At 40.9% G+C, this 15,563-nt stretch overlaps 1 protein-coding gene across 1 annotated transcript in view; it reads left to right on the top strand.

Moving 5' to 3' along the window:
- Window positions 1–11,706, top strand: part of APOB (apolipoprotein B) — a 37,413-nt gene extending 25,707 nt beyond the window's left edge. Inside the window, exons 25-29 of the mRNA XM_032866920.1 lie at window positions 142–515; window positions 1,035–8,216; window positions 8,604–8,718; window positions 8,827–9,010; window positions 9,955–11,706. Of these exons, the coding sequence (XP_032722811.1) occupies window positions 142–515; window positions 1,035–8,216; window positions 8,604–8,718; window positions 8,827–9,010; window positions 9,955–11,577 (9,478 nt within the window). The 3' untranslated portion in view covers window positions 11,578–11,706. The remainder of the gene's footprint in view (window positions 1–141; window positions 516–1,034; window positions 8,217–8,603; window positions 8,719–8,826; window positions 9,011–9,954) is intronic.
- Window positions 11,707–15,563: the final 3,857 nt, after the last annotated feature.

Below are 15,563 nucleotides of genomic sequence, written 5' to 3'. Positions count from 1 at the left end.
TTCTGGACACAGGGAGCAGCATGAGGAAAAGGCAGTGTGGGTTGGGGAATGGGGCACATGTACCACTGCCTCTGTCAGAGAGCAGGGAACTTTGAGTTCTTGATGTCTGACTGTGGGGATGTTGTCTTTCTTTCATTTTAGTGATGGCCGTGTCAAATACACATTGAACAAGAACAGTATGATAATTGAGATTCCTTTGCCTTTTGGTGGAAAATCCTCCAAAGATCTAAAGATGTTAGAGACCATTCGGACACCAGACCTCAACTTCAAGTCCGTAGGATTCCACCTGCCATCTTGGGAATTCCAAGTGCCCACTTTTACCATTCCCAAGTTGTATCAACTGCGAGTGCCTCTTCTGGGTGTTCTAGACCTCTCTACAAATATCTACAGCAATTTGTACAACTGGTCTGCCTCCTACACTGGTGGCAACACCAGCACCAACCACTTGAGCCTTCAGGCTCGGTACCACATGAAGGCTGACTCTGTGATTGACTTGCTGTCCTACAGTGTGCAAGGTGAGCCATGGTCGGATAGAGGGTGCACAGAGTGAATTCATTGCATGCTCTGACAGGATAGTCTCCTCTGGGAAGGAAAAGACTTGGGCTTTCTTACAGATATTTCCCTTCTATTTAGAATCCTACTCATTCATTCATTCACTCAACTAACAGAAATATTAATTAAACGTATAATATGTACCAAGCATTCTACTGGGGCAGCAACAGAGTAAGAAGGCAGCTAAACTGATAATGAAAATTCAGCGTAGGAGATACTGTGAAGGGTATAGTGGGAAAGTACAAGGCACAGAGAAGCACTTTATAAGGGAACCCAACAAGATCTGTGGTGGTCAGGGAAGCCTTTTGCTGTCAGATTTTATGCTTGTGTTATGGATGGAGGAGACTCTTGCATGACTAACCCAGATTAAGGGGACTTTATTTTTTTTTGAAGGGGGGTACTTTATTACTGAAAGGCTTTCAACATAGAAATTGCTATGGAAATTTATTATTTAATTTAACTAATTTTAATTTTTATGTCAGGGTCTGGAGAAACAACCTATGACTACAGGAATTCATTCACATTATCATGTGATGGGTATCTACGCCACAGATTACTGGATTCAACGATGAAATTCAGCCATGTGGAAAAAATTAGAAATAATCCAGCCTCAAAAAGTTTGCTCACATTTGAAGCTTCTAGTTCCTGGGGACCTCAGATGTCTGCTTCAGTACATTTGGACTCAAAAAAGAAACATCATTTGTATGTCAGGGAAGCCAAGATTGATGGGCAGTTGAGAGTCTCTTCGTTCTACGCTAAAGGCACATATGGCTTGACTTACCAGAGGGATTCTAACACTGGCCAGTTAAGTGGAGAGTCCAACCTGAGGTTTAACTCCTCCTACCTCCAAGGTACCAACCAGATGACAGGAAGCTATGAGGATGGAGCTATCTCCTTAACCTCCACCTCGGATCTGCAAGATGGCGTCATTAAAAATACTGCTTTCCTAAGATACGAGAACTATGAGCTGACCCTGAAATCAGACACCAATGGGAAGCATGAGGACTTTGCCACTTCTAACAAAGTGGACATGACCTTCTCCAGGCAAAATGCGTTGTTACGTTCTGAGTATCAGGCCGATTACAAGTCATTGAGGTTCTTCACCCTGCTTTCCGGATCACTAAATTCCCATGGCCTTGAATTAAATGCTGATATTTTGGGCACGGACAAAATTAACAGTGGTGCTCACAAAGCAACGCTAAGGATTGCCCAGGATGGACTGTCCACCAGTGCAACTACCAACTTGAAGTATAGCCCGCTGGTGCTGCAGAATGAGCTGAATGCTGCACTTGGCCTCTCCGGGGCATCTATGAAATTAACAGCAAACGGCCGCTTCAGGGAACACAATGCGAAATTCAGTCTGGATGGAAAAGCTGCCCTCACAGAAGTGTCACTGGGAAGTGCTTATCAGGCCATGATTTTGGGCATCGACAGCAAAAATGTCTTCAATTTCAAAATTAGCCGGGAGGGCCTGAAGCTTTCAAATGACATGATGGGATCTTACGCGGAGATGAAGCTTGACTACACAAACAACCTGAATATTGCAGGGTTATCTCTGGAATTCTCTTCAAAACTTGACAACATTTACAGCTCTGACAAGTTTTATAAGCAAAATGTTAATGTACAGCTACAGCCCTATTCTCTCGTAACTACTTTAAACAATGACCTGAAATTCAACGCACTGGATCTGACCAACAGTGGGAAATTACGGCTAGAACCCCTGAAGCTGAATGTGGGTGGGAACATAAAAGGACTCTACCAAAACAATGAAATAAAACACATCTACACCATTTCTTACGCTGACTTATCGGCAAGTTATAAAACAGACACCGTAGCTAAAGGGCAGGGTATGGAGTTCAGCCATCGGGTCAACACAAACATGGCTGGGCTGGCTTCGACCATCGACATCAGTACAAACTACAACTCAGACTCACTCCATTTCAGCAACGCTGTTCACTCTGCCGTGGCCCCATTTACAATGACCGTTGATGCACACACAAATGGCAATGGGAAACTGAGTCTCTGGGGAGAGCACACTGGGCAGCTGTATAGCAAATTCCTGCTGAAAGCAGAACCTCTGTCCCTTACATTCTCTCATGATTACAAAGGATCCACAAGCCACCATCTCCCGTTGAAGAGCAGCATCACGACTGCTCTTGATCACAAAGTCAGCGCCCTGCTTACTCCGGCTGAGCAGACCGGCACCTGGAAGCTCAAGACCAGGCTGAATGAAAATGGATACAGCCAGGACTTCGATGCTTACAATAATAAAGATAAAGTTGGTGTGGAGCTTCGAGGACAAGCCCTGGCTGACCTCACCCTGCTAGACTTCCCCATTGAAGTGCCATTTTTGTTCAGTGAGCACACCAACATAATTGACACTTTAGGGTTGAGGGATGCTGTTGACCAGCCCCAAGAATTCAGTCTTGTTGCTTCCGTAAAATATGATAAGAATCAAGATGTTCACACCATCAACCTCCCATTCTTTGAAATCCTGCCAGAATATTTCGAGGAGAAACGAATGGTGATTATAACCGCACTGGAAACCATACAGAGAGAACTGAAACTCATTGATGTTGATCAGTTTGTGAGGAAATACAGAACAGCCTTGGACAAGCTCCCACAACAAGTCAATGGTTATTTGAATGCACTCAATTGGGAGAGACAAATTTCGAGTGCCAAGGAGAAACTAACTGCTCTCGCAGAGAATTATAAAATTACAGAAAATGATCTACAAATCACATTAGACAATACCAAAATCAGCCTTAATGACAAACTGTCTCAACTAAAAACATATGTGATACAATTTGATCAGTATATTAATGATAATTATGACTTAGATGATTTTAAAACTGCTATTGCTAAGATTATTGATCAAATCATTGAAAATCTGAAAATTCTTGATGAACGTTATCATATCCATGTAAATTTAGTAAAAACAATCCATGATGTGTGTTTGTTTATTGAAAAGACTAACTTTAACAGAATTGGAAATAGTACTGCATTTTGGATTCAAAATGTGGATGCAAAGTATAAAATCAAAATCCAGATACAAGAGAAATTGCAACAGATCAAGACACAGATTGAGAATCTAGACCTCCAGCACCTTGCTGAACAGTTAAAACAGCAGGTCCAGGCTACTGATGTCAGAGTTCTTTTACATTGGTTGAGAACTATAATTCCATTTCAAAGAATACAGGAAATTATTGAGCATGTCAAATACTATATTATAAATCTTATGAAAGATTTTGAAGTAGCTGATAAAATCAGTGCACTTGGAACCATGTCCCATGAGTTAATTAAGATGTATGAAATAGACCAACACATCCAGGTTTTAATGGATAAATCGGTACAGTTGGCCCACCAATATAAGTTGACAGAGACTGTTCAGAAGCTAAGCAGTGTCCTACAACAAGTTAAGATAAAAGATCACTTTGAGAAATTGGTTACATTTATTGATAATGCTATCAAACAACTTAAAACATTGTCTTTTAAAAACATCATTGAACAAGTAAACAGATCCCTTGACTTGTTGGTAAAGAGATTAAGGTCATTTGATTACCACCAGTTTGTAAATGAAACCAATAACAAAATCCATGAGGTGACCCAGAGACTCAATGGTGAAATCCAGGCCCTGGAACTTTCACAGAAAGCTAAAGCACTGACACTGTTTGTAGAGGACATCAAGGCCACGGTCTCAGTCCATCTGGAACACCTCAAGGGCACCCAAATAAACATATTATTTGATTGGTTGCAGGAAGCTTTAAGTTCAACATATTTAATCTACATGAAAGAAAAATTCCGAGAAACCCTAGAAGATATACGAGACCGGTTGTATCAAATGGACATTCAGCAGGAAGTTCAACGGTACCTGTCCCTGATCGGCCAGGCTTACAGCACGCTTGTCACTTTTATTTCTGACTGGTGGAGTCTCGCCGCTAAGAACCTCACTGACTTTGCAGAACAGTATTCTATCCAAGACTGGGCTGAGAACCTGAAAGCCTTGGTAGAACGAGGATTCACTATTCCTGAAATCCAGACCACTTTCGGAACCATGCCTGCCTTTGAAGTCAGTCTCCATGCTCTTCAGGAAGCTACGTTTCAGACTCCGGACTTCATAGTCCCCCTGACAGATCTGAAGGTTCCATCAATTCAGATCAACTTCAAAAGGTTGAAAGATATAAAGATGCCATCAAAGTTTGCCACGCCAGAATTTACTGTCCTTAATACCTTCCATGTGCCTTCCTTTACAATTGACTTGGTAGAAATAAAAGCAAAGATCATCAGAACCATTGACCAAATGCTGCATGGTGAGCTGCAGTGGCCAGTTCCAGAAGTGGACCTGAGGGACCTGATGGGGGTGGACACTATTCTTGCTAGCATTACTCTGCCAGACTTCCATCTGCCAGAAATCACAATTCCAGAACTCATAATCCCAAATCTTGATTTTAAAGATTATCAAGTTCCTGACCTTCACATACCAGAATTCCATCTTCCCAGCATCTCACCCACGGTTGAAGTCCCTACTTTTGGCAAGCTTCATAGCCTTTTGAAAATTCAGTCTCCCCTTTTCACATTAGATGCAAATGCTGACATTCAGAATGTAACAATTTCAGGGAACAGGGCAGAGATCACAGCTTCCGTCACCGCCAAAGGAAAGTCCAAATTAGAAGTTCTCAATTTCGATTTTCAAGCCAACGCACAGCTCTCAGACCCTGAGATTAACCCACTGATTATGAAGCAATCCATGAGGTTCTCCAGCAAGTACCTGAAAACAGAGCATGAGAGTGAAGTGCTGTTTTTTGGAAATAGGATTGAGGGAAAATCAAACACGGTGGCAGACTTACACACAGAAAAAAATACGCTGGAGCTTAGTCATGGTGTGCTTGTCAGGATAAACAATCAGCTTACTTTGGACAGCAACACAAAATACTTTCACAAATTGAACGTCCCAAAGCTGGACTTTTCCAGCCAGGCTGAGCTGCGTAATGAAATCAAGACCCTGTTGGGAGCTGGACATGTAGCATGGAATTCTTCTGGCATAGGGTCATGGAAATGGGCATGCCACACATTCTCAGATGAAGGGTCCCATGAATCACAAGCTGGCTTTACTGTGGAAGGACCCAGTGCTTCCTTTGGATTATCTAATAAGATCAATAGCAAACACCTAAGATTAAGCCAAAACTTGGTTTATGAATCTGGCTTCTTCGACTTTGCTAAATTTGAAATCCAGTCACAGGTTGAATCCCAGCATGTGGGGCGCAGTGTTCTGGCTGCTAAAGGCACAGCACTGCTTAGAGAAAGGAAGGCAGAGATAACTGGCAACCATGATGCTCATTTAAATGGAAAAGTTATTGGAAATTTGAAAAATTCTCTTTTCTTTGCAGCACAGCCATTTGAGATTACTGCATCCACGAACAATGAAGGGAATTTGAAAGTTAGTTTTCCATTAAAATTGATAGGCAAGGTAGACTTCCTGAATAATTACGCATTGTTTTTGAGTCCCAGCACCCAACAAACAAGTTGGCAAGCAAGTGCCAGGTTCAATCAGTATAAGTACCATCATAATTTCTCTGCTGGAAACAATGAGAACAGCATTGAGGCCCACATAGGAATAAATGGAGAAGCCAACCTGGATTTCCTCAACATTCCTTTGATGATTCCTGAAATGACTCTACCTTACACAACACTCACAACTCCCCAGGTGAAAGATTTCTCCCTTTGGGAAAAAACAGGCTTGAAGGATTTCTTGAAGACAACAAAGCAATCATTTGATTTAAGTGTAAAGGCTCAGTATAAGAAAAACAAAGATGAGCACATCATCCCAATTCCTTTTTATGCAAAAGATTTCCAGGTACTGAGTACCCCAAATGATATTTTCATTCCAGCCATGGGCAATATTACCTATGACTTTTCCTTTAAGTCAGGCATCATCACGCTGAATACCAATGTTGGACTGTATAACCAGTCAGATATTGTTGCTTATTTCCTAACTTCCTCTTCTTCTGTCACTGATGCTCTGCAGTACAAATTAGAGGGCACCTCAAGTTTGACGAGGAAAAGAGGCTTGAAGCTAGCCACAGCTTTGTCTCTGAGTAATAAATTTGTGGAAGGAAATCATGACAGTACTTTTAGTTTGACCAAGAAAAACATGGAGGCTTCAGTGACAACATCTGCAGAAGTCCAAATTCCTATTTTGAGAATGAAATTCAAGCAAGAACTTAATGGAAATACCAAGTCAAAGCCTACAGTCTCTTCATCCATTGAATTAATGTATGATCTCAATTCTACTGCTACAGGAACAATCAACCACAAACTCAACTTAGAGAGCCTCACCTCTTACTTTTACATTGAGTCATCTACCAAAGGAGATATCAAGGGCTCAGTACTTTCAATAGAATATTCAGGAACTATTGCCAGCGAAGCCAGCACTTACTTGAATTCCAAGAGTACTCGGTCTTCAGTGAAGCTGCAAGGGGCTTCCAAAGTTGATGGTATCTGGAACCTTGAAGTAAAAGAAAATTTTGCTGGAGAAGCCACTCTGCAACGCATCTATGCCACCTGGGAAGACAACACGAAAAACTATTTACAGCTAGGTGGCTTCATTTTATCATCTGGAGAGCATACAAGCAAAGCCACCCTGGTGCTCTCTCCATGGAAAATATCAGCCTTCGTTCAGGTCCATGAAAGTCAGCCCCATTCCCTCCTTGAAATCAATTACCTTGGCCAGGAGGTGTCCCTGCTTGCTAACACTGAGAACCAGAAGATCAGCTGGAAAAGTGAGGTCCAGGTTCATTCTCAGTTCTTCCAGAACAACATACAAATTTCTAATGGCCAAGAAGAGGCACGCCTTGACATTGCAAGTTCCTTAAAAGTGTCCCCATGGTTCCTCAAAGATATTGTCCTTCCAGTTTATGACAAGAGCTTATGGGACCTTCTAAAGCTGGATGTCACCACCAGCATTGATACGAAACAGTATCTTCATGCTTCAACTGCCCTTGTGTATACCAAAAACCCCAATGGCTATCATTTCTCTTTCCCTTTGCAAGAATTAGCTGATAAATTTATTATTCCCAGACTGAAACTAAGTGATCTAAATTCAAGTTTTGTCATACCTACATTCCAAGTCCCATTTACAGATCTTCAGGTTCCATCCTACACGTTCGATTTCAGTGAAATAAAAATCTATAAGAAGCTAAGCACTTTGCCATTTTCCCTCTATATACCAACACTACCCAAAGTAAAATTCCCCCAAGTTGATGTGTTAACAAAGTACTCTGAACCAGAAGGCTCTTCAGTTCCCTTTTTTGAGATAACTATGCCTGCATCTCAGTTAACTGTGTCCCAATTCACCTTTCCAAAAAGTTTTTCAGCTGACAGTGCTGTTGGGTATCTAAATGAGGTGGCCAGCAAAATTGCAGACGTTGAGTTACCAGCCATTACCATACCTGAGCAGACTATTGAGATTCCTACCCTTACGTTCTCTGTACCTGCTGGAATTTTCATTCCCTTCTTTGGAGGACTGACTGCACATTTTGGAGTGGCCTCTCCCATGTATAATGGTAATTGGAGTGCTGGTTTGAAAAACAAAGGAGAATATGTTGAAACATTCCTGAATGCCACATGCAGTTCAACCATTCAATTCCTGGAATATGATCTAAATGGTAAGATCCTCTCCTATCTGCTCTATATTTCCATGGGAGTTGTGAATGAATAATTAGATATTTTTGTAAGACTGGAAGCAAAATTACTTCCACAGCAAAATTTTAAAAAGAGAGAAGGAGAAGGGTATATACCCCACATGTAAAAACCATCCTATAGAAAACCTATGACATTCAAGAGGAATAGATTCCAAGAAAGTGTATTTTTTTTTTTCTGTGATGACCTTAGGACTAAAAATGTCTCCTTCTGTTTATCGTTGTTAAATATGGGCTGCATGTTTCAAGCATGTAAAGCATGTAGTTGAGATGGAATTCCCCTGGTTTTCACAATGAAAATGCTTATGTCTTGAAATTCTTAATCTAATGAAATATAGCTTTTCTCCTCTACAGTTGTGGGAACACACAAAGTTGAAGATGGCATGTTCATCTGTAGGACGAAAGGAACATTTGCACACCGTGACATCAGTGCAGAATATAAAGAAGATAGCAAATATCAAGGACTTCAGTATGGAACTTTTATGGAAATCTCACCTCTTTTCAAATCACTGTGATTTTTTTTTTCCCCCAACTCTGTGCCCCTTTCATGATGGCTCATCTGCTTTTCTACTCTCAGGGACTGGAAAAAAGAGATTCACCTTGACATCACCAGCCCAGCATTCACTGATGTCCATCTGCACCACCAACTAAGCAAGAACAGCCTCTCCTCCTCTGTGACCTCCCCAGCCATAGGCACTGTAGCCTTGGACTTGGAAGAAAATAACAGTACCTTAAAATGGAACCTGTACTATCGCCCTCAGGTGAGTCCCATCTAATGGGTTACATACCCTGAGAATGGGTAGCGAATTTGGAAAGATCAATTCAATTCATTACAAGTATTCTCTCAAGGCTTTTCCAAAGTAGGGGAAAACAAGCAATGAGCAGGCTGAACTTTTTCTCTGAGAAACTACTCTCCAGAATGTACTACCATGATTTTGTTGATTTTAGTTATGATGGGCATATTGACATCCTATTTCCACAATTATTTTATTACTTTATGGCAAATTTAGAGTGAGGAGGGTTATGCCTCATCATCTAAATCATGAGCAAACTCTCCTGAGTACAGTTTTCTCATAGAGGTTTCCAGAGTATCTGAGGCTTCAGAAATTTTCCCCACAATAGAAGCGTTAGGCTGAGATATGTCAAATTTCTCTCATGTACTTTACACGTTCTACCGGGGCCAAATCAAAGTTGCCATTAGTAGAAATGAAGAAGCAATAAAGTTCTAGTGCAAGAGTTTGTCACAGGTTTGGAGAATGAATGGCTCCTCATACTTGTATCCTAGAACTCTGCTAGATGGGCTCTGGACTTTTTCCTTTTTGCTACTTCTCCTTTCTCTGAAGTAGTCTTCTCCTGTGTCTTTTTCCACTTTCTCCTCCTCCTCCTCCCCCTCCCCAACACTCTCCCCTTCTTCTAATCTTCAGTCCTTAAGAAGGCCTTAATGTTAAGTGTTACTGTGTAAATGCCGTGCATAATTTTATCTTTCCTGGGTTACATGATAAAGAGGAATTAACAACAGTGAATTTGTTTAACCGTAACACAAACACATGAACTGACATATGAAAGATAAATCCCTTTCAGAGTATGAAAGATCCTCTGATCTTTACTTTTAACTGCTAATGAAGTTTTAGTGTAGTATATTATGTATCAGGATAATGGAAAACATGTTCTTTTCATCTTCTTCTTTTTTTTTTTTTCATTTTAGTCCTCTCTAGATAAAAAACTTGACATATTCAAAACTGAATGGAGGTACCAGGAATCTGGTGAGAACCGTCAGATCAAAGTCAGCTGGGAAGAGAGAGCAGCATCTGAACTGCTAAGCTCTCTCAAAGACAATGTGCCCAAGGCCACGAGGGCTCTTTATAACTATGCTAACAAGTACCACCAGGAGCACACAGGACTCGATCTGGGAGATGCTTCTTTAAAACTGAGAAGAAGTCTGCAGAATAGCGCTGAGTGGGCCTATCAAGGTGCCATGAGGCAGATTGATGAGGCAGAAATAGAGCTCCAGAGGATAGCCAGAGACACCACTAGAACCTACCAGCAGTGGAAGAACAAGGCCCAGGATTTGTACCAGAAACTGTCACTGGCTCAGGGAGACCAAGTTGATTTCCAGGGACTCAAGAATGACATGTTTGACAGATTAATAGGAGTTACTCAGAAATACAAAGTCTTAGTCAGTCATCAGATTGACTCGTTGGTTGATTTCCTGAAGTCCACCAAATTTCAGCTCCCAGGAAAAGCCAGGACATATACTATAGATGAAGTTTGCACTGCGGTCATGAAGAACGTAGGGCAGGTGCTGTCCAAAATATATTCAAAAATCCGCAGTGGGTCAGAAATACTGTTTTCCTATTTCCAAGACCTGATGGAGAAATCTGAATTAATCAAGGACCTAGAAATTAAAATTCCTTTTGAGTCAAAGAACTTTAAACTAAAAAATATAATCTCAGAGTTTGGGAGTCTGTTGGAATATTTATCAGAGATGCTACAGGATATATTTAATAAACTTCAGTCTCTCAAGACTACAGAGATGCTAAGTGATCTTCAGAGCCATTTACAAAACACTTTCCAAAACACAGAAGTTATTCCATACTTAAAGGGGACAAAATTTACTTATCTCATTGATTATATTCAAGACAAGATCAACATAATTTTCAATGAATCTATCACATATGTTTCTGAACTCCTGTCCCTTTACCTTGGCAAGTTTAATGAACTTGAATACAGGCTTCAGGAAGCTTCCGAACAGTTACAGCAGTACCGTCAGTTCATAAAGGATCTTCACAAAGAATCTGTTGATCCAAGTGTGTTCAGCTGGACAGTGAGGTTTTATGAACTTGAAGAAAAGATCATCAGCTTCCTTGAGAACCTAGTGGGTGTCCTTAAGGACTTGCACTCCACTTACATTGTCAACACTGTTATGTTGTCTTCCGAAGTCTCAAATCATGTTGAGCAGTTGCAGAAAGATATCCAGGAATACCTTAGCATCCTTACCGATGCAGACAGAAAAGGGAAAGAGAAGATTGCAGAGCTCTCTACCAGGGCTCAGGAAAAAATTAAAGGCTGGGCCACTGCAATGAAGGAAATCATTTCTGATTACCATCAGCAGTTCAGATATAAACTACAAGATTTTTCAGAACAACTCTCTGATTACAATGAAAAATTCATTACTGAGTCCAAAAGATTGATTGACCTGTCCATTCAAAAATACCACATGTTTCTAACATATATCACTGAATTACTGAAAGAGATACAATTGACCACAGTCAATAACATGATCCCCTTCATCACGGTTTCTCCGGGAGAATTTACTATCACCTTCTAATTGTTTATAGCAATTCTCATTCATTCTTTTGTTTCAATTAAACTTTCATATATTAGGGGGAAATTCAAACTGTACTTATTGATATAACCACACACTGAGCCAACCTTGTGGCAAGCAGCTCACTATAAACAGAAGCCCATATGAGCTGGATCTGCACGGAAGCTGGTATCAGATCTCTGAAGGTCTCTCAAGTCTGGGAAATAACATTTCTTTTGCCAGTTAAAAAAAAAAATTGGGATCTGAGTTATTTTGCTAAACTTGGGGGAGGGAGAACAAATAAATGAATTCTTTATTGCATATACTAGCACTCAATTTGACTCATTCATATTGAAAAATAACAAAATGAGGGTATTGATTCTAATATCTGGTATTTCAAAACTTCTAGAAGAATACACTCAGAGTTTAGAGTAATAGAATAAAAGAGGAAAGGGAGAATTTGAGGAGGGAAATATTTTGCCACCTAAAAGGTTAAAAAGGTAGCTGATATCAAGGATTGTATTTGCCAAGTGAAAAGGAAGAACTATTTCTAAAAGCTTTCATGTAATTTGATTCCAAGGAGCAACTTACTTGTCTTCACGTGCCACAGTCTTCTTCACCCACCAGTCTGCCCTCACTAGGCAAGGCGCTCTTTTGGGCTCTGAGATAAAACAATGGGCTCTTTATTTCATCAGCCTGCCAGGAATGGAGAAAGGATGGTAAGGAAATCCTGGCCTAAAGGGCTTCATGATAATAGGAACCTCAGATGTCTCTCTGCAGCTTAGCAGCATCCACGCAAAGCACAGAAAATAAGGGTGGAAGAGGGAGCATGGAGACATAAATTCCTGACATTTCTGAGACCAAGCATACATTTATGTTCTTGAGTTTCCTTATTCCCCCAAATTTAGTATCTAACAAACCCAAGTATAATCAAAACTTAAGAATGTCTCCTGCCTCATCCACTCACCTCAAACTCTTAGTTTTAAACCTTGGCAACCTCCCGTCAGAGCATCCAAGCTGAGCTCTAGCAAGGGAAGGCTGCAGAGAACCTGTGCAGCACAACCATCATCAATATCTTGGGGAAGGTGAGCTCTATCTTTCCTTTCAATGGCACTGAACAACAAAAGCTGGGTGTGGCCTCTGGAGAATAGGAAATTGGAGATTACCACCCCTTCTGAATCCTAAATGAGGTCTGTTTGGAAATGACTCTTTTTATCCCCAAATTCCTTCAAACTTCATTATTTCCTAAAGCTTTCACATTCCCTTGGTGAAGCCCACTGTTAAAATACACAAGCATTACCTGGAAAAGAAAAACACATTAGCCTATTGGTATCTTAGCAGGATTCTTTAGAACTAAGGAGCCAGAAATAATCCTAGGGAAGTGGAATTCATGGTAGTGTATGGATCTGGTCCTGAAGGAACCAGATAATGAATTGGATAATGAATCAATAGATGGATGGACAGACAGATGGATGGTTGAATGGACAGAGAGTTGAGTGAAAGTGTGGGTAAATGAGGGGTTAATGCCAAATGTGATAGATGGAGGAAAATTAGCCCCAGGTCCCAGGGCATCACATGAGTGCTTCTAGGCATAGCCCTAGAAGAGCTCCCCTGATGAGCTCCGAGTAGCAAGAACGTACTAAGTGCCATATTGAAAGGAGGCCTGGAATTACAGCTTAATTTGGAGGGGAAGGGGTAGTCCAAGGTTTCTGATGTTCATGTAATGATATCTGCGTCGAGGGCATAACAAAAAGAAGAAATAGAACCAAATCTGAAATGATCACGTAATCCCACAGTGCCCACCTGTCCCTTTACATGGTGCTCCTGGATGACTTAGAACACCTTCATTATGCTCAATCAAGTTGGGATAAGGGATACTTGGGAGGACTTCGACTTTGACTTCTTCTTTGGTCTTCTACCATAAATCAGGACACTTCCCTGGGCTCAATTACTGGCTACATTCCTTATTTGCTTATAGATTTGGATTACTTATTTCCCTTCAGTGAGCCTGTTTTCTAAATTACCAAGTGAGGCTAATATCTATCCTGCCTGCCTTTGAAGGGTTGTTCATAAAAAAAAAAAAAAATCCATTGGAATAACACATGTAAAAGAACTTTTACAACCATTAACTTTTTTTTTAAGTGCCATGATTTTTAGATGATAATTTAAATGAGTTTAAGGCAAGGAGAGGAAATGGAAGCAGGGAGACCTATCCAGTTCAATGAGCATTCATTAAATGCTTCCATATGCTAAGCACAAAGGCTCTATAGAAGAAACCAAGGTCCATACGATGCAGTTCATAGGTACCTGCCCATTTGCCTATCAAAGGTAGAATGTGTTATCTTGTGATGGGCATAAAGAAAGTACTATGAGGGCTTATAACAGGAAAGAATGAGAATCAAGAAATTTTCATGAAGAAATTGGAATGAATCTTGAAGATACAATGACAAGTGATAAGGTGGAAACTGCATTCTAGATGAAGGAAAACGTGCAGAAGAGAAGATTGGTGTGTGTGAGAGAGACGCTGGCTCATCTAGTTGCCAGAGCACAGGAAATGTAAAGGGAGACAGGATTGCAAAGGCAGGTTTGGCAGGTTTGCAGAGATCTCAAAAACCAGGGTGTAAGGTGGTACCTTCTTTGCTGGAGAAGGGCCCCCAATGAAAATTTTGGAACAGGAGGAGTGATAGAAGTTCTGATCTAAGAAAACTGCTATGGCAACTCATGTAGAATAAATTGTAATCGGATGAATATGGATACAAAGCTGTGTCAGCATCCAAATAAAAGATGCTAAGTGCCTTAGCCAAGACATGATTGCTAGGAATGTTGAGGAGGGATAGGACATAAGAAGCATCGTGAAGGCATATTTGACAGAACTAAGGGGCTGATTATTTAGAACAGAAGGGATAGTGCAGGAGCTATTGGAAAGGAAGTTGCCTTGATAAATCACCAGCACCAAGAATTGCAGAGGGTACAGGAGACACCAGAAGAGCAAAGGAGGACAATGAGTGAAACAGGAGAGTTATAAAATTTTGAACCTGAATAACTTGAAGGGCTATGGGGCATCATGGAAACAGAAGGAATGTGCTGGAGGCAGATTATTAGTGTAAGGCATGGACTCACAGACTATCACAGCTGGAAAGGGACTATGGTAGGTTTCAAGTTGAAGCGGTATGCCTAAGCAGAAATTACAAGCAAGCTATTAAGCTGGAGATATGTGCTAGAGAGACAATATTCAAAGGAATAGAGACAAAGTAGAATTTTAATTAATATTGCATTAATTTTATGACATAAGTATCCTTAGAAACATAACAAGAAAACAAAGAGGTTTTTTTTTTCTTGTACAATTAATTAGGTATGATCTTGAGAGTGAGCCAACATATACATCTTTTAAAAACATATTGTGAGGTGACATGGAAAATCCTACTATAATCACAGATCTTCTTTCTGTAAAACAAATGGCCAATGTTAAACCAAAGGAGAAGTGAAATAATGGAGCCCAAGCCAGGTCCCTGGAACCTTGGAAGGAAGCATCATCAGGCTGTGTGCTTTAGTTTTACTTCTGGTTCTTGCCCAGAGTAGGGGTGTTGTCCCCACAATAAACCTTGTAATAAATGAGTTCACTGGGAGTGGGCACCCCCAGGTGCATTTAGAGCAAGGCTGGCTAGGTGAGGAGCCCAGTGGCCTTTTACCCATGAGATGAGCAAAACACCCCCCACCCGACTTCTTATTCTAGGTCCCCCTTCTGTATCTAATTTATGACTTAGTCCCCATTCAGTCAAAGAAGAGGCCAAGCTGGCCCTCAAATAGGGCCTGCAGTATGGGAGCTGGATTGGCCAAGCAGATGTTCCCTCTAAAAGTGTCTAATAACCAGAGATAAATGTGCAGAAACAGCCCCTACCTCTTAGCTCATCTCCTTGTCTTGCTGTTTCACATTAAGAGGTCAGCTACAACTCCCTTCTGAGCACTCCATTTGTTGGTGCGATGGTTGGGTGGTCACCAGCAAATAACAT

This window comes from Lontra canadensis, unplaced genomic scaffold (assembly GCF_010015895.1).
Source record: "Lontra canadensis isolate GAN:19392208 unplaced genomic scaffold, GSC_riverotter_1.0 scaffold32, whole genome shotgun sequence".
Taxonomy (NCBI): Eukaryota; Metazoa; Chordata; class Mammalia; order Carnivora; family Mustelidae; genus Lontra; species Lontra canadensis.
The sequence above is the reverse complement of the archived record's forward strand: the minus strand, read 5'-3'. Positions and strand labels throughout refer to the sequence as shown.